Source organism: Pelodiscus sinensis, chromosome 17 (genome assembly GCF_052426305.1).
Source record: "Pelodiscus sinensis isolate ZL-2025 chromosome 17, ASM5242630v1, whole genome shotgun sequence".
Lineage (NCBI taxonomy): Eukaryota > Metazoa > Chordata > Testudines > Trionychidae > Pelodiscus > Pelodiscus sinensis.
In genome coordinates, this window is record NC_143068.1 from 24,364,112 (window position 1) to 24,386,615 (window position 22,504).

The 22,504-nt window shown below is 43.2% G+C and overlaps 1 protein-coding gene and 1 long non-coding RNA gene across 11 annotated transcripts in view; one reads left to right on the top strand and one right to left on the bottom strand.

Annotated features, from left to right (window-relative positions):
- Nucleotides 1-377: 377 nt before the first annotated feature.
- Nucleotides 378-22,504, bottom strand: part of EYA2 (EYA transcriptional coactivator and phosphatase 2) — a 171,919-nt gene continuing 149,792 nt past the window's right edge. For all 8 annotated transcript variants that reach the window (XM_075901580.2, XM_075901583.2, XM_075901575.2 and 5 more), the window contains 6 exons: nucleotides 17,855-17,913; nucleotides 14,765-14,925; nucleotides 12,019-12,133; nucleotides 11,273-11,394; nucleotides 7,351-7,451; nucleotides 378-1,257 (listed from right to left, as the gene is read on the bottom strand). In XM_075901580.2, the coding sequence (XP_075757695.2) occupies nucleotides 1,177-1,257; nucleotides 7,351-7,451; nucleotides 11,273-11,394; nucleotides 12,019-12,133; nucleotides 14,765-14,925; nucleotides 17,855-17,913 (639 nt within the window). In that variant the 3' untranslated portion in view covers nucleotides 378-1,176. The remainder of the gene's footprint in view (nucleotides 1,258-7,350; nucleotides 7,452-11,272; nucleotides 11,395-12,018; nucleotides 12,134-14,764; nucleotides 14,926-17,854; nucleotides 17,914-22,504) is intronic.
- On the top strand, nucleotides 7,448-16,179 carry LOC102445013 (uncharacterized). 3 transcript variants are annotated; one of them, XR_016347043.1, is made up of 6 exons: nucleotides 7,448-10,284; nucleotides 11,462-11,535; nucleotides 14,561-14,661; nucleotides 14,785-14,982; nucleotides 15,189-15,352; nucleotides 15,548-16,179. It is a non-coding gene; the product is annotated as an uncharacterized LOC102445013 (long non-coding RNA). The 3 variants fall into 3 exon arrangements; XR_012896585.2 differs by lacking the exon at nucleotides 11,462-11,535; XR_016347042.1 differs by lacking the exons at nucleotides 7,448-10,284; nucleotides 11,462-11,535 and having other exon boundaries at nucleotides 12,129-14,661.

Here is a 22,504-nt window from a genome sequence, read left to right on the forward strand (position 1 = left end):
ATTCAAGCAGAGGGAGCCAAAACGTTTGACACTGACAATGGTTGCCAAGGCAGCTCAGCAGGAGCTTGTAGGCTGAATCTAATTTGCATATGCATTTATTTACATAAATAAATGACATAAATAAATGTGTCGGATTGTAATATTTGCTTCCCTTAATAGTTGAACAGAAGTTGTTTGTTGGCCAAATTTGCTGGTACTTAACACACTTTGGTGATTATCTTTGCTCATTACCATGCCATCAAAGAGAGCGCCCATAGACTGTAAACTTGGCATCTCTAATCTAAGTTTTCCTAGTCCATCTCTAGCTCACAGGGGAAGCAAGAATTCCACACATCTGCTAGATCAAGCAAATGCATGGAAAGAAGAGCAGGCGGGTGTTCTACTCCCCAAAAATGTAAACGTAGTTTTATTTAATGCCTTTCATTCATCACAAGCTACTTCTCCCCACCTGCCAAAAAGAAGATGGCAGCATAAGGCACAGTTTAGACACATGCACAGTTCACATACCATCTAAATCACGTTTAAAAAACATAGCTATAATTCTTACCAACAGTTCCCAAAGATCTCATTAATAATGTACACAATATGATTGTCCACAGTTTCTCGTGGAGAAAAGAACTATTAAATTAGAATTGTAGGACCCCTTACCCTCCCCCCAAAAGAAGATAGCAACACAGGTACAGCGCTTAATACCAGAGTAATGAGATTAGTTCATAAATTAAAAAAAAATACAAAACCCCCAACTATTTCACTCTTATTTTCAGGAAGTCCCACATGATGTAATGAAGAGTCCAGTGATGCCCAAAATTCCATGCTGTGTCCTTTCTCTCTTTTTCAAAGCAAGAAAACTGACAAGTAGAACCAGGACCTTAAGTCTTTTGTGTGCTTCAAAGTCATTCACGTGGCAATAAAACAGTCAAGAGTCCAGTTTCAGCTCTAAAAATCCATTTTAGCCATAAAACTGAAGGATCCCCATTGAGTGATCAGGAGGTTTTTCTCTCCACCCAATGGAAGAAGGATTTGATACACTGATTTCCTGATGCAGACTCTTAAAGGTTCCCCTTGAAGAAAGACGATTGCAGTTGTTGTAAGATCAATTATATAAAATACCAAAGAATAAGTTGAGCTGATGTCTCTCGGAGTGATGCTTGCCCAGCACTGAGATGTTGGGGTCTGCTACAAGTATTCAAGTTCTAGAGCGTGCCTGAGAGCCTCCAGGTCAGCATGACAGGAGATTCTCCAAAATGGCATGTTGTGCTGGAATGAAACCAAAATATATTTCTTAAACATAAAAGATCTGTTGTAGTTTGCCCCCTGAAAAATGGGATGAGTTACATCCTTAGCTACCAACTCACAATATTGCTACAGAGACAAAGGATCATCTTAGAAATTAAAAGATGGGGGAGGGAGGGGATTTGGCAGAATCTGCAGAGACCAGAAAACAGTGCAAATTGCTAGGAACTTCCTGAGTTTGAGAGGCACTTTTTCATGCTGTCCGGCATGGGAGGAAACAAGTGAAGCAGGGCAAGTATCTGGATGCCTGCAACGATTTCCTATTGTTATATGCAAAAAAACCTTTACTTCCCATTTTCCTGCAGGATTTAATGTGAATGTTTCTAGGATAAGAAAGTTCTTCAAAACAAAATCTTGCTCCTTCTTCCTGATCTCTAAAATGTATAGCAGTACTGGCCTTAGCAACACAACAGATAAGTGCTTTGAGATTCTCCACATAGCTCTGTAATCCTTTTCTATAAATAAGACATGCTCCACGCCACAAAAACCACCTTTGTGTTGCCACCTCTCCATTGATTAGGAAGTTATGCAATAAAATGAAGTTGTTTACATAATCAAAAGCATGCACCACAAAGCCATTGGTTTTTATCAATTATTGTTCACAATGCATGAAAGACAAGCCTCGGAGCAAATCCATAGGCACATAGGAACTGAAATAATGGATCAGCATAGCATTTGCATGCCACTGAGCTGTTTCCTGTACAGGTGATGTTAAGGGAAAATCTTCCGGCACTGGTGCATGTGGCAAGCACGCACACTTATGTTGAATGGACATGAGCAACACATCTCGAAGAACATCAATAACTGTCTTTTGTGCCCAGCCTATGGTACAGGATAACCCCATCTTCAGGAAGCTCTGACTCTCATTTGTCAGAAGCTGGATTATTCTCTAATAGGGTATGTCTACACTGCAAAGTTCATTTGAAATAACAGCTGTTATTTCGAATTAACTTTAATAGTGTCTATCCATGCAAACTGCTATTTCAAATTTAATTCAAAATTTAATTGGAAATAGTGGAGCCCTTAATTTAAATTTGGTAAACCTCATTCTATGAGGAGTAACGCCAAATTCGAAATAGCTATTTTGAATTAAGTGCTGTGTAGACATTTAATTTGAAATAGGGGGCCTCCAGCCTTTCCCAGGGAACCCTGGTGGCCACTCTGGGCACAACCAGGAAAACTTACTCTCCTCTCCCCCAGCCCAGGAGTCATTAAAGGGGTAGACCCTGGCCACAGTGCCTGTGCCAGCTCCAAGCCTGCCAGCCCAGAGCCAGCAGTGGCCACCGGGGCCCCTGACCCAGGGGCCCCAAAACATAAGCCAGCAAGCCACTGGCAGCCAGCCCTCCACCGCTCCCCAGGAGCAGTCTGCCAGCTCTCAGGAGCCTGACAGGGGCTGGAGCAGGTGGGCGCCTTCCTGGTCCAGGGTGGAGATCATGGACCTTATTCAGGTTTGGGGGGGATGCCCCCAACATCCATGATCTCCGCACTAGACGGAGGAACGCAGCCATCTATGTCAGGATAGCTGCCAGCCTGGCCACCAAAGGCCACATGCGAACCCAGGCGCAGGTTAGCATGAAAGTCAAGTTGGTCTGGCGAGACCCCTAACCCTGAGCCTCCCCTCCCACGTCTTCCCCTTGCTTTCCCCTTCCAGCTCTCTCCTCCCAGATTTCCCCCTCTCCTCTCCTACCCTCTCTTTTCCCCTCTCCCACCTCCTTTTCCCAGTCTCCCCAGAGGTTCATCCCCCTGACAGTTTTGTTCAATAAACCCAGTTTCTATTTTTGAACATACGTGTCTTTTGTTTGACATCAGGAAGGGGGGCTAGGGAGGGATAAGTGGAAGGACGTGAGGGAGGAATGGTCACGAGCCCCAGGTGGGGAGGACCGGGGAGGCTCTGAGGGCTTCTCGGGGTGGAGGCTCTCTCCCAGGGCCTCCTGGATCCTGACAGCCCCCTGATGGAACCCCCGATGCAGCCTGCAGCTGGGCTGATGGCAACGACCCCACGAGACGCACCGGCATGCCCAGGGGCAGCTCCGGCTCCATGTAGACCAGTGCTGTGGTGGACACTGAGGGCACTCCAAGACAGGACTGCTTTGCTGTCCCTCATCGAGGTAGACAAGCAAGTGGGGAACCCTAAGAACTGTCTGTTCGGGGTGGGGGTAGGGTCCTTTCAAGCACGGAGCTCAGTTACCCTTAGGCAGCAGCCCCACACACTATGTCCTAACCTGATGCCCTGCCGCACTGGTTCTGGCCAGCCTTAACTTCGGTTCAGGGTCCACTTACTGTGGACGTGCTATTTCGAAATAGCAAAATGCTATTTCAAAATAGTTTTTGTGTGTAGATGCGTTAATTCGAATTAGCTTAATTCGAATTAACTATTTCGAATTAAGTTAATTCGAAATAACGCTGTAGTGTAGACATACTCTAAGTATGAGCCCTGCCTTAACTGTTTTAGCTTACTCCCCTTGCCATAAAGGAATAAGTTTAACTGCGTCTAAACTAGAGCGACTATACTACTTTAACTGCACCCATATAGGTTAATCAGTACAACGTGTGTCTGGCTAAAGCCTTAATCTGGTTTCTTAACATACACATTCTTATTTCCCAGACAGACTAAATAGTTGAAACAAGAGAATCCTTTCCCAGATGTATTACCTGCCTACCACACCATAGTGACAGCAGATGCTCATTTTTCAGGATAACTATTTATACTACTCTATACTTAAATATAGTTCCAGCTCCTCTCTGCTATGTTGACTATCCATCAGTAAACAAACAAATCTTCCCTTGAAGTTCTTTATCACTTTGTTTGCTCACTTCACACTACACACAGCAAGCAAAGACAGGGGCATCTGAAGTGTCTACAGTGTATTGTTCTGCAATTTCACTTTAGAGGGGAAAAGTTATTTCCTCTCCCAGTCTCTCAGACCCTTGGTGGATATAAAATCCCTTCCACTTAAGTTATCTATCTTTCTTTCTTTCTTTCAAGAGAGGAAAACACGGACACTCAGCCACGCCTGCTGTTCAGCTCTTGCAGATTTATCATTTGTTGGACAGGTGCAGAAAAACGACCCATTAAACTAAGATATTATCAGTGCTGCCAGCAAAACAGTGAAAAGCTCTCTGCCCCGCCCCATTTTTTGTATAAAGTCAGGTGCGTAGCTAGCAGCCCTGACTAATGATTGTCATCAATCAAAGGCTGTGACAGCTCCAGCAAATAATGTGTTCTCCTAATGGGAGAGTTGATTAAGCCAGGAGACACTAACAAGAGGCCTCTTGAAACCCTGCCTGTAGTAGGCTCCTGAACCTTTCTGCTGTTCATACTGCTAGGGAGCCTGGTAGCCTTTGATGCAGTCATGTGCACTGACCCACTACCTTTGAAGTATAGTGCAGGGCTGTCAAAAGCAACAGGCTATTATCACTTCACTTTCAGTCCATGCATTTTGGGTTTTTCTTGGAGGGATTCTTAACCCTTAAGGAACCAGCTTAGCACCTAGGAATCTGGCTAATTTTCAGAGGGTTTTTTTTTTTTTTTTTGGACAGGAATTGACACGCTTTTGAGGAAAAGGTTTCCTGGCTGCTTGAAGGCAGAATTGGGTTGAGACCCTGGGGACAGAGCAGGTGCCTTACACCTGCCAAGATCCCTTCTTCCCTGAGCCTGTTCTCCCAGTGTGGCCAACCTTGCCTGGCAGTTGTTTCAGCCTAGGAACCAGCCAGGGGAAGCCGGGTTACACAGGAAGGCCAGCCCCGGAGCACAAGAGTCTCAGGCTTTGTCTACATTTGACAGTTCAACGTGCAGCCGCAGTAGTGCTGCCACAGCAACGCTTTAAATGGAAAGTGAGGCTACAGCTCGAGTACTGGCAGCGCCCAATGGCAGTGGTTCTCAGTCTGTTTTACGCCGAGGACCAGCAAGCCCATTCACAAACTTTTGGCAGATGGGTAATATTTTAGTTGCATATTTGCTTATTCATTATGCCCCAACCCAGCCCCTTGTTCCCAAGTGCCTAACACCCTTTGATCTCAACCCCTACACCCCATGCCCTTTGACCCTTTAACTCTGGACCCCTATAGCCCATGCCAACACCCTCTTGACCCGTGACCTCACCAGCCCTCACTCAACACTCCTTTGCCCCACCCCACCCCTGCACTCCTCAGAGCAAGGCTGCACACCTAGGGAGCGTGGCAGTTATTGCCATGCGGTTGGGGAGTGGCTGTTGGCGGCACGCACACTCCTCCTTCATGCCCCCTCCCTCCCCAAGCATGTCGTGCACACCCATAAATAGAAGGGGAGGGCATGGAACCCTGGCTGGCCGCCATTACTGAGGGGATGGGGGGATGGAGGTGCCTCCCACTCCACCTCTTCCTGCCGCAGCCTCAGCCCCAGCTCTGCCGTCGGCAAAATTGGCCACGCAGGCAGGGAGGGCGGCCATTGGTAGCGTGCGTGCTCCCTCCCACTTCGTGCCCCCTCCCTCCCCAAGTGTGTCTTCCCAAGCACGGATCGGGGAGGGAGGGACGAGAAAGGAGGGAGGAAGGTGCCTCCTGCCTCACCTCCCCTTCAGCCACCATGGCTGCCAGGGCTGAGCCGCTGCGACGTGAGCTCCGGCAGCCGCTGCGGTCCGGGCAGCCAGCAGTTTGTGGACTGGCACCGCTCCACAGACCAGCGATTGGGATCCACTGTTCTATATAAACCATCTCTGCGAGGGGAGTAGTATAGCAGCTGTTAGGCATGGCTCACACGGGCAGCTACACAGGGCACTGAGTATGTAAGGGCACCTCTGGCTCAGCTGTCTTCCTACCCCACACTGCGGCCGCTTCATTGGTGCCTACCACCCTGCATCAGTAGCACATGAGAGATGCAGCCTGCAGTACAAGCACAGCTCCAACTCAGTCGCCTCTCCTCCACCACAGCTCTTCAGAAACGGAAGATGTCTGTCTCTGTAAGGGCGTGCTCCATCCCGAGGCATACTGTACCAGCAGCCAGTGCTCAGAGCCACTGCACCACCAGCACCATTAGTGACTGTCATTCCTCTAAGACTTTATGATGAGAAGGGTGTTTCCTAGTAGGCTGGAGACCTCATAAGAGCCCATGCTGAATGCCATATTTGGGCAGGTTGACATCTGATGCCAGTGGAAAGCAGGAAAAGGAGACACACAAATATTTTAAAAGTGGATAATCAACATGTTTTGAACTTTGAATCCAAAACTGATTTGTTTTTTAATTTGTTAGAAACTAGACAAAAGTCTAGGTAACTCTATTTGAAAATGTTCTATTAATCTCTAACTGGAAGCCTTAATTGGCACCTAAAAATCAAACTGTGGTTTTCTTGGACCGTCCCAAACAGTGGCATGTGATGGAACAAACACTTGCTCCACAGGCCTCTCTTTAGGATGCCTGTGACAATATAATACTCTCAAAATTCTGGGTTCAATGTCCCTGATAGTGTCCCTTTAAGATCCCTCCATTTTTGTTTTGTTTGCATTTGATGTGCCTCCCTGTTTTAAAAAAAATTGTAATAAGCAAAAAAAAGTCCCAAAACACAAATGGCTCCATAAAATAATAAAAGAAAATCTGCCATTCACTATTAGTCTCCTTGGTATTTACTGTAACAAGATGAGCCTCCATAACTGAACTAAGTATTAATAAGTTGTAATAAATCACTCCTGAGAAATTCTGCTGAAGTTTGGAAGTTAGAAGAGTGGATTCGAAACTCCAGAATTCACCAAGCTTGCTTCAGCTGACCTCACACAATCAGGGTTTGTTTTTTGTCATGTGTCTAATGCCCTCTTTATTAATTAGGAACAGTTCCTGAAACATGTAATAGAAACTAGCAGTGCTTCTAAGAGACCATCTGAAAGGCTGCAATGGTTGCCAGGGCTATGGAAGTGGGATTTGCAGTAGGAAATTGCTCAGGATGCTGTGAGGATTTGCAAACAGGGAAAAGAGCCTTGCTGAAAATAGCATGGGGGGGGGGGGGAGAGAAGTTTCATTTAATGCTGAGTTACATAAAGAGCCATTGAATTGAAAACTTGAAGAACTCGGAATTGTACATACAACTGTACCTTTTTTGCCCCCTGTTCCTCTTCAACACCATCTCCTATTACAACATATACAGCTTTCCTTCCAAACCTCTGCATTATCCGTTCAAAACAGCTCTCTTTCCCTGAGCAACAAAAGAGAAGTGTTTGTTATCTTTAGGCTATGTCCACACTGACAATTGAAGGATAACACTTTTTTCGTTTAGAGGTGTAAACACACTCCCCCTCTTCCCCTGAAACACAAAAAATTTTCTGCAGCAAGAGCTCCTGTAAACAACACATTGTCAGCAGGACCAGCAAGGCTGTGTCAACATGATCGTGTCACTAAAAGCTGCATAGTGTAGACAAAGCCTAAGGTCAGGTCTATACTAAAGGAGAAGGTTGAATTAAGATACACAACTCCAGCTACGTTAATTATGTAACTAGAATCGATGTACCTTAATTCAAGTTTCCCCGACATCCCCACAGTGGAAGGCCAATGGGAGCAAATGTTGGGATTGGTCCTGCCTAGGGCAGTGGGCTTGACTTGATGACCTTCTGAGGTCTTTTCCAACTCTATGGTTCTATGATTCTACTCCTCACAAGAGCAGGCGTACCAGCCACTGATGGGAGCATCCTCTGACTTCGATTTAGAGACCTACTAAATTGAACTCTGGAAGATCAATCATGGCGGCATCGATCTTCCCTGGAGTGAAGACATGGCCTAAGAGAACTGGGCAGCAGGGCTGGAGTGAGACCTGATTTCATTTGCTTATTTATATTTTTAATTTTGTTATCAAATTAAAACTTCTCAACATTCCTGAGATGCCATTACACGAGCTACCAGTGCACTTTCTTTATCTTATAGTGGTTGCCAATTCCGTTATGTTTACCACAAGTCTTGTGATATTTGTTGAATTTTTTAATGGCCCTGCTGCTGGAGACATGCAATTTTTCTGAGAATCTCAGGGTTTGTCTATACAAGGACAATGTGAGCTACAGCAGGTGTGATTTCTACAGTGCAATAACATGTTGTGCATTATTTGGTCCGTATAAACCCTGCTGGAATGCATTAAGGTTCCTTAGTGCACATCCATATATTACATGTTGAACCTCTCTAGTACGGCACCCTCAGAACCTGACCAGTGCCAGAATTGAAAGAATGAAAGAATTTGCTGAACCATGGGAAGTCAATATTGTCTAGTAGCATTACCAACACTTCCACTGCTTAGTGGGCTCCTAGAAGACATATAAGGGTAAATTAGAGCTAAATAACAGCAGAGAACACTGAGATCCGAGAATTGTAGCTGTAAACAAAGTAAATAGGACTGAAGGAAACGTGGCTATACCCATGACAAATGGGACATCCAGCTAACTAAAATCATGCTGGACCATGGATATTGCCAGACGAGAGAGTTCCAGACTAGAGAGGTTGAACCTATAGTACTATATTAAAGCATGGTAGGGAATTTCTACTGCGTACCAGCGGAGTGTACAAGAAAGCATGTCTTTCATAAATTGTTTGATAGAAAACTGGGCTTTCTACTGTACAGAATTCTTCATGAAAAGTAATTGTTTTCTGCAGAAACTATTCCATGTTTGTCAAAAAGTATTCAGCTGAAAACTTTCAATATGTTATCTCTTTTTAAAAAATGAAACTCAGTTTTTGGTTGGATTTTTGTTGTTGTTGTTGCTAACATTTTTCACTTCTAAACTTTTTTCCAAGCTAGTGCTATTGGGGTGGAACAGATATGTCTTTCTGGGGAAGTGGAAGAACCTAAGAGGTGCTAGCCACCAGGGAATATCAGGGTATCTATTCACTACAATATAAACATAATTATTAATATCACAAAAGGGCAAGAAGGGGGGATATGCAGCCCCTGGAGGAGGTTAGGGGTTTTTGGACATTTGGCCTTGTATAGTTCTTTTTGACTAGATGGTAATGTGGTCTTGTGAGAAACTGAAATTCACATTCTTATCCATATTTTTACTCACAAAGGGAAAGCAAATAGGACTATCTGGTCATTCCTGATGTGGCACTATGATATACTAATGATGCTTAATATACATTTACAAAGCAAACTAAAAACATCAATTTTCACAGCACCCTAGGAAGTGGAGAGTGACTATCACCTCCTTACATACAGGGAAGCAGGGACCCACAGGGTACATCTACACAGCAGCGTTATATCGGAATAAATGACATTAATTCAAAATAACAAAATGCACGTCTACATAGCAAGCCATTATTTTGAAATAATGTTGAGCGGGAGGACTTCTTACTCTGACTCCTGTAACTGGCATTTTACGAGGAGTAAGGGAAGTCGAAGGAAGAGTGTTCTTCCTTCGACTTCTTGCTGTGTAGACAGCGTCAGAAGCCGAATTAAGCTATTTCGACTTCAGTTATGCAACTGACATAGCTGAATTTACGTATCTTAATTCGATTTTGCCCTGCTGTGTAGACGTACCCCCAGGGATTAAGGCCACCATTCTCCAACTTTTTTTTTAATGTTAGAAGTTTTAATGTAATTGATATGAACATGTTCACATTGGCAGAGAGGGAAGGAGATCTTGAGAGTGCCTAGCTTTTAGCCACATATTCAGAATACTAGACCTTCCTGGTTTCCCTGTAATCTCTGCAGCTTTACTTCTGGCTACAGTAAGAATGCCTTCTCCAGACTTCTGACCAAGACTTTGGAACAATCAAAAAAGTCTCCCCCCAAGACAATCCATTATAGGTTTTATATTGAACCTGGTGTATAAAGGAGCAGGAGTTCAGTGCGTACGGCATGTATGCTCATGTGGTATGGATGTGGTCCATGAAATTCATAGTTATGTAACTTAGCACTGAGTTCCAACACTAAATAGTCTATTCTACCCTTTCAGAGCTTCTCTTTATTTTATTTACAGGCATTTCTTTTTGGTGCTCACAAGCCTCTCAGCCTTTCAAACAATCTGTACAGCTCTGCTCTGAGGTTGGTGAGTACTATGAGCCTGAATTTAACATCGGGGAGTTGAACCACAGACAGTCGAAGGGTATGTCTACCAGCAGGCCTAAAGACAAAATAAGCTATGTAACTTGAGCTACGTTAATTGCCTATCTTACGTCAAAATAGCTTATTTCGGCTTTTGGCGCTGTCTACACAGCAGGAAGTCTGACGTAGAGCATTCTTCCTCCCACTTCCCTTATGCCTCATAAAAATGAAGGTTACAGGAGTCAGAGTAAGAAGTCCTCCAGCTTGACATTATTTTGACATCATGTGTCAAAATAACATCAACTATTACGCATCCTCTGTGATCTGCCCAGGATCATACAACAATTCTGTGGCAGAGTCAGAAATTGAGCATGGATCTTCTGTTTCTCAGTTCAATGGCTGAACCAAAAGACCATCACATTCCCTTCCTTAGGCCCTGTCTACATTCAAAGTTTGTAACCAGGTATAGCTGTCTGTGTCAGCAAACAAGATCATTAATATCTGTTAGCAATCATGGCAAATAACCATGGCTTTTCTATTTTAATTCATGGTTGCTTTTCTGTAAGTGGTCCAGTTCCCTGTCTACTCCAGCCTTCCAGTCTAATCAGGACCTTTGGACATGGTTATGTAACAGGTTTAATGAGAATTCCTGCCTCTCAGTTGTTTGTGAGGTCAGACATCCCAGAACATAAGGCCCACAGCCTGCTGATGCTGCTGGGTGTGCATGTTTCCTAGGCATAGTATCACTAACTGAGGCACTATGGAAGAGCTACCCTTTAGTCTTCCTACAGTGCACTGATACAAACATGGGCAGTCAGTATGTTAGATGCAGAGGCACCCACAGGAGTGTAATGTGGTTGTGTTGTGAATAAAGCTGCTGCAGGAACACAGTTTACCTATTCTCACTGTAAGTGGGTCAGACTCCAGGACAACTGCCTGGTTACAAACAGTCAACTGCACTTCAGATGAGGCCTTAGTTGCATTGCTCTTACCTGTCTTTGTTGCACTATAGATGTTTTCAATGGGGAAGACTGTGCCCAGGCCATATAGCAGCACTTTAGCGAGAGCTGGTATGAGCTGAGTTGTGGTGACCAATACATTTACACAGTTAGGCCTAGAAAACAAAGTGGTTAGCTGGAATTGCAATGCATGAGGCAATCTGCGTCCCTTTCTCCGGCTAGCTTCTGAGCTGGGAGCAGAGAGCCAGATGCCACCCAAGAAAGCTCCAAAGAAGTTGGTGATTATATGATGAGAGGTGAGGATTTTTGTACAATCTCTTTATTAATTTATGAGAAATGAAATAATTAAAAAAAAAACCAATCCAGTGCCAAAGATGAAGACTTACAATCCATATTACAGCCAACTACTGAGGTGCTTTAAATGGTGGTAAATCTCCAATATTATTTACTCTTAATCCCTTGGGTGAACTAAGTCAGGGCTAGTAATTGGGATTCTATTTCCCCTTACTGGTCTCCTGCAAATCTGTTTAGTACCTTCCTGGAATGCCACAAATGGAGTATCCAGCATCAGGGCAGGAAAACCAACTGATTTTTCTATGTATCAGATTGAGCTTACCCTATCCCAGATCATACAAATCTACAAAACATGCGCAGATGGGCCTCCCACAGATTTGGCCAGCAAAGTCCTATAAACGTGCCATGGTTTGTTTGGAGGAAAAGAAGGGAAGCAAAAGAGCTCGTGGATCTCATATGGAGGTGATTCCTTAAGCTGTTCTTACCGGGAATGTATCAAATTCAGAGCCTTGAGAGCGTGAGTGAGCCAAAGATCAGTCAGAGCTTCCAGTTCTGCTCTTAACTGCAGCCAGGTTTCTCTCTTAGGAGCGCCTATTAAACCTGCAAGCATGGAAATTAAGCAACATCATATATAGCTGCCTGAAAAGGGACTGACTTGCACAGCTTAGTACACAGTACACCAAAGAGCCTCCTGCTCTCTTCTGGCCATGTATGAATCCTTTAGCTGCTCCTCTTTCATTCCTGGTGGAGATCCCTTCTGATCACACTGCTACGGAGTTTTCCAAGGCTCTGCCCCAAGTTCCCTTCCTTTCTCCCTCTGGAACCTCCTGCTAGCCTTTCTTTTTGGACATTGCTTCAAAGCAGATGATGCCCTGAATGCCCCCAGTGTCTCACTCCTATTCATCCACTTCCCTATTCCCCCTCCCATCTTGACCCCAGTCTCTTCGGCACAATTCACAGTTGAGGGGCTTTGATCTGTCACTGGTCTCTTCTTCAACCTGCTGGACCTCTAGACTGCTGCTGTGCAAAGTGTTTCATGACTAAGGGCCTGTTGTAGAGAGAGGCTTTCTTTGAAATACAGTTGCTGGTGGGGTAGTTAGCACTGACATTTTTTTGCACAACAATAGTAGCTCAGCTCCAGCTCTGCAGTTTCTGCCTGGCTCACTTAGAATACTTCTCTGAAATTTCCCATACAGCTTATGGACAAACTAAGCAATAATGGTTAAGGCACCAGTCATTTCCTGAGAACTGCACCAGTGCGGAGAGGACAGAGGTCTGAGCAGAAGCAGATGGCTGTTGGGTCCTGCTGGTCATTAATCCCCCTGAAAATCTGTTCACAAGGTCATTATTCCCAGTATATATGGGAAAATCATTATTCCCACTACATACAGACAAGGCAAATGTTTAAAATACCTTTAGGAGTATTATTATTCATGGTTACAGGTTGTTCTGGTTCTAGCTCTGGGACAGTTGTGCAGACAAAATCCCAGCCCCACCAGAAACTAGCTGAGCTAAACTGGATGCTAAGAGTTCAAGGAGGCTAGAACTTCCCATTGTCCGGGGATATCATTTTGATGGGATGTCGGATAGGGAACTGTGACTCAGGAATATTTTCCTTCTCCCATATACACCAGAGCTCATCTATGCATCTTTCTGTGTGAGACTAGACATATTTGGTTTTAGACTGTTTGAAAGGGGGGGGTGTATTCTATATATGGAATGTTTGGGGAGACAATGAAAGTAATGTTTTCTGTACCAGCTCTGGTGCTAATTTATTGGGACGCACAGCTTTCTTTTCGCAAAGATATTTAGTTTTAATTGTGTTTGTTGAGGAATCCAAGGACTTTGGAGATGTGGTGCCCTTTAATTAGGTGCACAAATATCAACATGAGTGAAATGCATATTTTAAAAATATTTGGTTTTTTAGTAAACTTTTGCCAGGTTCATTGCATGGCTAGGGAATTAATGTCAAGGCCATTATTGTTTGAGTACTGAGTGTACTAGGCCCTATACAATACAGGACAGAAAATACCTCCCCCACAAGAATCTTACAATAATTTCTGAGCAGCATTTAGAGTAGACACTGCATACTGTGTGTAAAGCTCTTGAAGCAGGGCCTGATTTCTCCTCTAATGTACAGGGGAACAGCACAGAGAACACAGAAGCCTACAGAGCCCTCTTAGGAGCAGTAATATTTCGTTTCATGCTAATTAGATAGGTCTGAACTAAGGATGTAAAGGAGGAGTCGACTAGAAGCTTATTGGGTAGCACTATTGTCTACTCGTTCATCCCGCTCCCCCCATGCATTTTTAAAGGGAAGCCGACAGGAGAGGACGCTGGCTGAATCCCTGGTGCTGGGCCTCAGCACAAACTCAAGCTGCCGCTTTGCATTTTTAAAGATAAGCCAGGAGGAGTGCTGAGACCTGGAATTCAACCAGTGCCCTCTCCTGCCTGCTTTCCTTTAAAAATGCAAAGCAGCAGGGAAGGGAGGAGGAGAGGTTGTTCTAAGACCCAAGACCAGGGATTCAGCCAGGGTCCTCTCCTGCCGGCTTCCCTTTAAAAATACCGAATGGCAGCAGGAGGTTGTATTGAAACCCGGCACGAGTCGGGAGTGAGTGCAGACACTGCCCTTCCCCCATCCACTAACTCAATTAGCTAATTAACCGCTATCTAATATCTCTAGTCTGAACCAGAACCTCTTGTCTGATCAACTTCTGATTATGGGAAGGGTGCATGAAATCTAGATCCAGATTTTGTAGCTTGGTCCGTTATCTCAAATGCCTTTCACAGTACCTCAGAGCACTTGGCAAAAACTAACCAAGCCTCACAACACATCCATGTGAGGTAGTTATTAGCCCATGGGAAAACTCTGGTGTGGACAGGCTGCAATTTACCCATCCTGTTACAATGTTACAATGTGTCAGAGACGGGAACAAGGTACAAGAGCAGTCTTGACTCCTAGTTCCCTACTCTACCCATTAGACTGCACTTCCCCATAACAAATTAGTTTGCTTCTTGTTTTTGGAGTGTCTAGGCTATTCTGTCGTGACTTATAATTTAAGGATCAGGCAGCTGAATTTTGCTGAAACACTTGCCCAGCAGTTCACTTCTCCAAAGATCAAGGTGCCGTAAGTATGCTGCTCACTACATTTACCTTGTAGTGTTTATCCTGATGAGGGGGGGTTGTTTTAAAAGATGAAAGGGGCCATGTCCTAGTCCGCAGACACTTACCTCCTACATTGTTTTTGTAGGTATTGTACATCTCTTTCACCCGCCGGTAGCGGAATGCTAATTTCCTCATCCAGTCAACTCCCCCGTGAACTCCAGAGCCCAGGCACAGGTTTGCACCGGCAGTTGAACTGTGAAAGCCGTCTGCTGAGAAGTTATATGTGCTGGGGAGTGGGGAAGGGAAGCAGAAGAAGGAGGAGGACAAAGAAATGGGAAAGAGGGTTAGTGCAATTGTATAAAACAAGGTTCCAAATGGGTGTGGAAATAAGTGAAGGAAGTGGGGTATAGGGACACCAGATGCCTGCTGGAGACTAATGGAGGCAGCTGGTAAGGCAGAGGAAAAGGAGGAATACATCTCTTCATGCCATACCTATTAGGTGTTTCTGCTAATACCTATCAATTTGTGGTATGTGACTTTATTTTGCAGGACGAGACATGTTGGGCTAAACCGTCAGTCGATTCCCATTACCACTCCCGCTGAATTTGTGGATTCACCTATTTATACCCACAACTCTCCCTCCAGCCCTCCAACACACTCTTATACAAGCAAATTGGGCAGAGTGACCTGGAAAGCCAATTTTCTATACAAATGTAGGTGTGCAATCACATGTGCATTTTACACACAATTGTGTGACTGATGGTTTTAAGCATCTGGCCTGATGCCAAATCTGTACAATAAAAGGGATGGTTTTCCATGTACCATTGGATACAATTACTGATACTATAGTCGGATTAATGAAGTAAAAATTTTTGCCCACTGATTTGACATGAGAAATCTATTTTCAGGCGTGAGGAACCAACAAGATTGCCAGAGGTACGGAACCCAGAACGTCTCCCAAATCTTCATGTATCTACTTTCTACAACTCTCTGAAAACAAGGAAGAATTTATTGGATACAGACAGTGAAAGTGACTTCTCATGAAGACATTGTATACGCTGGTTACTAGCAACCATTCATTGTGAGTTTCTTAGAACTACCTTGAATACAGAGAAACAAGGACTGTCCTTTACATGAAAATCACAATGTATGCCTGGCTTACCGAAACAGAGCTGCTAATGCAACTGTCTGTAGAAATACTCAAATCCTAAAGAATGTAATTCTGATGCAGACCTTCCCAAATTTTTTGGCACTGTATGTTAATATCAGGCTTAAAAACTGTTTTAGAAAAAGAATGAATTAACAGTGGAATGAAAGGGCAGTGGCTATTTACAATGCTGGGTCATGAACATTCTCCACCAAAATCTACACACGTAGCACTCAGAAGAAGAGAATAAACTCAGTATAGGATATAGAAAAGCCTACAAAGGACTTTTCTATGCAGGACTTAAAGTCAAATCAACTAAAGACAAGAATTTAAAGTACATTAAGGGCCTGTGTAGATGCTGTTATTCAAAAGTAAAGAGACATTTTATTTCAATTTAGAGTAATTCACTTCCCAAAGTTATTTTGGCTTAATTTCACTAAGCATAGGCAAGCAACAGAGATCTTTTGGGCACAGGCTTGTTACAGGATGAAAAGAGACATGTTAGCAGATTGCTTTTCCATATACTCTCATAATAAGGACGGATTATTGCAGTAATTTACTTAAGGTAAAATCCAGTTTTTCATTTGAATATGTATCTGCACTAATACTGGTAGAGCTAATGAAATACCCTGAAAGTCTCTTATTCTTTCAGTGTTTTTGAAAACAAGCTACAACAATACCTCCAGCTTTTCTGTGCAGGGAGAACTGCCTTCCATGTATCATGTAGCTACGTCCATTTATTATATACACGATTCATTAGAAAACAGCTTAGAGTCAGCAAAAGGTCCTGGTTGCCATACTATGCAGGTGAACATCTGCACCCCAATTTTATACACACAATTACTGTTAATATACCTGCACACTTGGCAAATGCACATGCAAATTTATCACATGCATGATTACCAGCTTCACATATGCACATTATTGACATGCAAATCTGAAATAATATTTTCATGACACAGCCAGTTTTTACTGGTCTACCTGCTATTCACAATGTAAGATTGCTGGACACTAAAAATCACTCTTCAAATCAAAGAGGACCTTGTATTGTGACACCGAGTCCTGGCTGTACCGTTCTGTGCTCTGTGATAGGTGATGATAAGTGTAAACTGCAGGGTCATTTCATTGAGAAATATGTCTGACATCTTCAGGAGTTTCTGGTAGCAGTGATCAAAGGTACTTTTTTAAAAAAAAAATATTCAGTGCAGCATGAAAGAGTCCAGAACACAGGACTAAAAAATGAACTGCACAAAGCTCTTAGCCAGGAAGCTCAGGTTGGGCTTAGACGATGCCATGACCATGGAGTCCTGCACTGTCAAGTTTGTCAACATATTCCAATAAAGAAATGTCATATGGAAAATAAGTGGCTGGGGTGTGTAGCTGGTACAATCAGAAGACAATGTGTTGAGGTAATTAATTCTCAAATTACACAGCAAGTAGAGTGGGTGATATGTTAATAGTACAGTTGCCATGGCAGCCTTGAGATCTTACAATAAACAACAATACAGTAACCAGGAGTCAATTCCTGTGGAAAATATAATTACACTGTAACTCATGTTAACATCATTGCTACCTCTTGTTAATCATACAATTTCCTTGTGATACCACAGTATACGGGGATACATATAGGACCTTCAGCTGCAAAAATGGGAATTTTCCCATTGGGCAAAGCTCCTGGGAATTCTGGGCCTGAGTTCCATACAGTCTGGACACAACACTGCACAAGTGTAAGGCTCCAGTATGGTTTTGAAATGGTTTGGTCCAATCTACGCTGGCTGGCCAAACCATATTTGAAGGCATAGCTGAGTCAAGTTCAATCCATTTTCAAATTGTTTTCCCAGTGTGGCTTGAACTTAGTATGGATCGGGCCTGAGAGTAAGGCCTGGGCATATAAGTGGGAGAAAGAGGACTTTTGTGCTCTTTATGCATTGATGAATGCAAGGAATATGGAAGGGGAAAACAGCAAGATCGAGAATGTTATTTATATTATACCACTGCTCATTCTCAAGCTATTTCTGAGGAATTGTGGACTGTTTGAGCTGAAGGTTCCAGTTCAGAGATTACCTACCTTAGATCTTGTCCATTGTCATCTGAAGATACGTCGTCTATGTGTATTTGGTCACAATCCTGAAAAGCATAAACACACACAACAAAACCCCCATATCAATCAGGAAATGATATTGCCTTGGAATAACAAATTTGAAAGACGAATTTTCATGAAATTAAAAACACATTAAAGCCAGATAGTAAGGTAAAATCAGGTCACCCATGTATTGCTCAAACTCTCAACAAATTCCAGTCAACTAATTAGATTACAAGACAATTTGTGGCTTGGTCACAACATGAATAGAATTACTATGTAAGAATTGTGTGAGATCACAACAGTTCTTGAATTGCACAGTAAGATGAAATTGCTTCCTATTCATACAGAAACATGTAAAGCTCATGCAAAGAAACTTTTTTAACCAGTAAAATAGTAGTAGTTTACATGCATTGTTGGTATTACAATCAGCAGCCTTCCCCAAGAGCATTACTTATTGTACCAATAAGAATATTCAGGCTTAACTGAAGGGAAAGAAGAAAAACCCCACTTTCTAGGTCTTGCTACAGAAATTTCCTGTCTGAGGCCTTGCTCATATTTCCCCAGTGCTTGCTCGGGCTTTACCCTCTCCTGCTCATGCATCAAGAAGAGAAGGGATCTTGCCATATCCACATTCCACAGACAAAGTTAAGAAATAATGCACATAAGTAATAAGGAAATCAATCTAGGAAATTTAAACTGAAGAGATTATGCTTAGCTTGCATGAAATATGCTATCTGGATCTTATCTAAATTTCTCATTGTTTGAGTGGTGAAGGCTTTACCTCAAAATCTCAAGAAATGTTATTTCTAGGTTTCTTTCTCTGACTTGACATTGTGATTAAAAAGGGGATGAGGAAGAAACTTGGGAAGCCTTTCTTTCTCTCTCTTCTTTTACCCTTACAGGGAAGGAGCAATGTGTGTTGCAAAAGCCCTTGGAAGCCAGCAGTTATTGGTCTGGTTGTTTTGGTTGATCTACAAATGAATTTCTGAAGTGGAATTCCAATTCATCTGATGAAGTGGATTTTACCCATGAAAGCTCGTGATTCTATATATTTTTGTTAGTCTCTAAAGTACCACGGGACTACTTGTTTTTAGAAGTGCAAGGGGACTCTTAAGCAGTTACTGATGGTTCTTTATGTGCTTCACTAGTCATTCTTTGTTATCTACATTCTAAAGCTTGTAGTAGTCTTGCTACACAGCCAAGGATTTCTATGAGCTATTTAAATCCATCCCCTCCTAACCACAAGATTTTTTCGTGTGTGAGCAATTTCCAAAGGGAAGACATCACAGACATGCCTTCATAAATGCATTGAGACAGTTCTGTTCACAAATCCTACATTTCTGCAGACTGGGTAAACATTTCAAAATCATGTGTGTCCTTGAGACCATTTTGAAAGTAGAACTCCTAAGTCTCATTTTCAAAAGTGACTAAATCACTCACATGCTTTTGAAAATTATATCCACCATCCCTATATAGGAAGGCAGAGTTTCCTGAGCTCTAAATGCACTTGAGAATTATAATGCGATTGAAGTAAGAATAATTGTATACACACACTTTCCTTTGGAAATGTAGACCTAAAACATCAAGAACCATCATGTCCGAGATATATTAATGTTGCTTCCCTCTTATGGTATAATACTACATCCCTTAAGGTACAATTCCGGACTTTTGCTGAGTAGAGGTTTCTAAAGGATCTAATTCAATCCAGTGCCCATCTCCTCTGTTCCTTCCTTGCTTTATAATTGAGGACATTATTTTAAGTGAGTGCCGACTCTACAAATAAGAGCTGAGAAAATAAATTAATAGCAGAACTTTGCTGGCACACCCCACCACTCTCAAATTAAAAAAACATTCCCAACCGTGGTTGTGAGCTATGAAAGCCACGCTGGAATAATATTGTCACAGCCCACTCAGCTTCAGTTGCATTGTGCTGTGCATTATGTAAGGGGAAAGGCATTTGTGGGGGATCTGCTTTTCTCATTTACAAATGAATTGTTCTGTATTCTGAAGTGTGACAACAGTAGCTATCACATTTCTGATTTAATAAAATACCATGACACTTGGTGAGACGCTACCTCATAATCCACCAGCCAACCCTACCTATCATATTACTGGGTAAAACACAGAGAAGCTGAATACGGCAAGAATGTAGGCCATGCTTTACTACTTGGTTACCAGACTAATTTTTCATTCTCACAGAATTTACTTCGGACCTTAGCGAGAGGGGAAGGAGGACAGGAATATCTGGGCAGCTGAAGAGAACATCCAGATCGTCTGAATGAAAGTCAGCAGTGAGGACATTTCCAAACACTAGTTTTCACATCTGTTGCCTTTTTTAAAATGATACTCCAGGCTCTCATAGAGCTGCATGATTAGTGTGGCACACATGGGCTATAATATCTGATTCAGGAAATATAAAGCCCTAAACACCATATTGAGCCTTTTAGAACCAGACCTTTTATAAAGTTCTGAAATGCTTGGACTATTCTTTTATTTTCTTCTGCCTCCATGTGGGACCTGATGCAGACAAGCTAAAATAACAGGAAACAGACTGTACTCATGATATGTCCAATTTTTACAAAAGGCTCAAGAGGTCTGGAAGAGGATCCAGACTTATTTTCTTAACCAAAATAAACCAGAGCTCTGAACATCATGAGGATGCACACGTCCTTACAATTGACATCAAGATGTGGCCCTGAGTGTTTTCTTTGTGAGTATTCCGAGGTAAAACAGCCAATGACTTCTCAAGTATGTACAGACTATAACAGGTGATATTTAAGATATCCTTGGTTAAACAAACAGCTCTCCCTCACTGTAGCAACAGGTCCACTGAACAACACTCAGAATGCTTAGCCCCCAGGGATGGCTCCAAAAGGTAGCTTTATAAACAGTGTTCTAATCTCGCTGACACTTGCATGTTTTTCTGTTTTGTATTTTCCGGACCAGCGGTTTTCAAACTTTTTTTTCTCATGACCAGCTGAAGAAAATCGTTGATGCCTGTGACCCAACGTAATTTGACTAGAGTGTGGGCTGCAGGGTGGGGCTGAAGAGAGCTTTGGGCTGTAGCAGGGGACTCAGGCTTTGGAGAAGAGGGGAGTCAGGGATGGGGCAGGAGGGGCTTATCTCAAGGGGCTCCCAATCAGCAGTACAGCAGGAGTGCTAAGGCAGCTTCCTGCCTGTCTGGGCACTGCAGACCATACTGCACCCCAGAAGCAGCCAGCAGCAGATTCCCAGACAATGGATATGCAGAGCTAGTGCTCAGGGTAGGGGCAGTGTGTGGAGCCCTGTGTGCTCTTCTACACCCCAGGAGTCAGGCCTGCTGCTGGCTACTTCTGGGGCATAGTGCAGTCTGCGGGGCCAGGAGGGGCAGGAAGTCTGCCTTAGCACCCCTGCTGATGACCCTGCAGCAAGGAGACTCAGTGCCTGACATGCCACGATCCAGTTCTGGGTTCTGACCCTTAGCGTGAAAACCACAGTTCTAGACTTCTCACCAAACAAAGGTAAAAGAAAGGAACGAATATCGTTTTAGACAGAGATGCACAGAGTCAGCATTGCAGGATTTAGTGAAATAACCATGGGACTTGAAGCCCAGGGTGCCTGAGTTCTAATTTTACCACTGCCTCACTATGCTGCCTTGAACAAGTGATTTATCCTCTCTGCTCTTCCTGCTAATACAGTAGAGCAGGGGTTCCCAACCTGGGGTACGCGTAAGCTTGTCAAGGGAGTATGGGGAATATTTTGTAAATACTGTAACTAGATTATCCTAATTGAAATATTCCAAAACTAGCAGTGTTAGTGAAACAAGTTGTGGATTCTAGAGTCTAGAATTTATTTCCTTTCATATTGAATAGGGGGAACGGGAAGGTTTACTAAAAGCCAAGGAGGTACGGGGACCAAAAAAGAGAGACAATGTGGGCGAGAGAACATATTTTATTAGACCAACTTCTGTTGGGGAAAGAGACAGCTTTTGAGCTATTCGTTTGACATGAAAAAGAGCTCAGTGTAGCTTGAAAGCTGGACTCTTTCCCCAACATAATTTGTCCATATGTCCATACATGTCAAAAAATGTGGGCCTTGTGTGACTATATATGAGTTGATCTGACATCGGATCCTGATTGACGTAACGTTTGTGTCACCATGTTCAATGGAGTCACTGCATCTTAGAGGGCCCTCTTGAGGACCTGGACCCTCTATTATAGTTCACAAACAACACTAAGTCATGCTGCACTAGGCAAAGAAATAAATTCCACTTTTTAAGTTACTCAAACCAAGAGTTAGCTAATCTACAGTGAGTTGTATAACTGTGTGCACCAAGGAGGTAGTTGGCAACTGATCAGGGGAGGACTCTAGGGGCACGCCTACACAGCAGGGCTAAACTCAAAATAGGCTACACAACTTGAGCCATGCTAACTGCATAGCTTAAGTCGAAATAGCTTATTATGACTTTTGGCACTGTGTACACAGGCCGTTATTTTGAAATAGAGCACTCTTCCCTCGACTTCTCTTACTCCTCATGCAATGAGGGTTGCAGGAGTTGGAGTAAGAAGCCCGTTAATTTGAAATTATTTCGAAATAACGGGCTTGCTATGCCGACGCGCACATTATTTTGGAATAACTGATGTTATTCTGAAATAA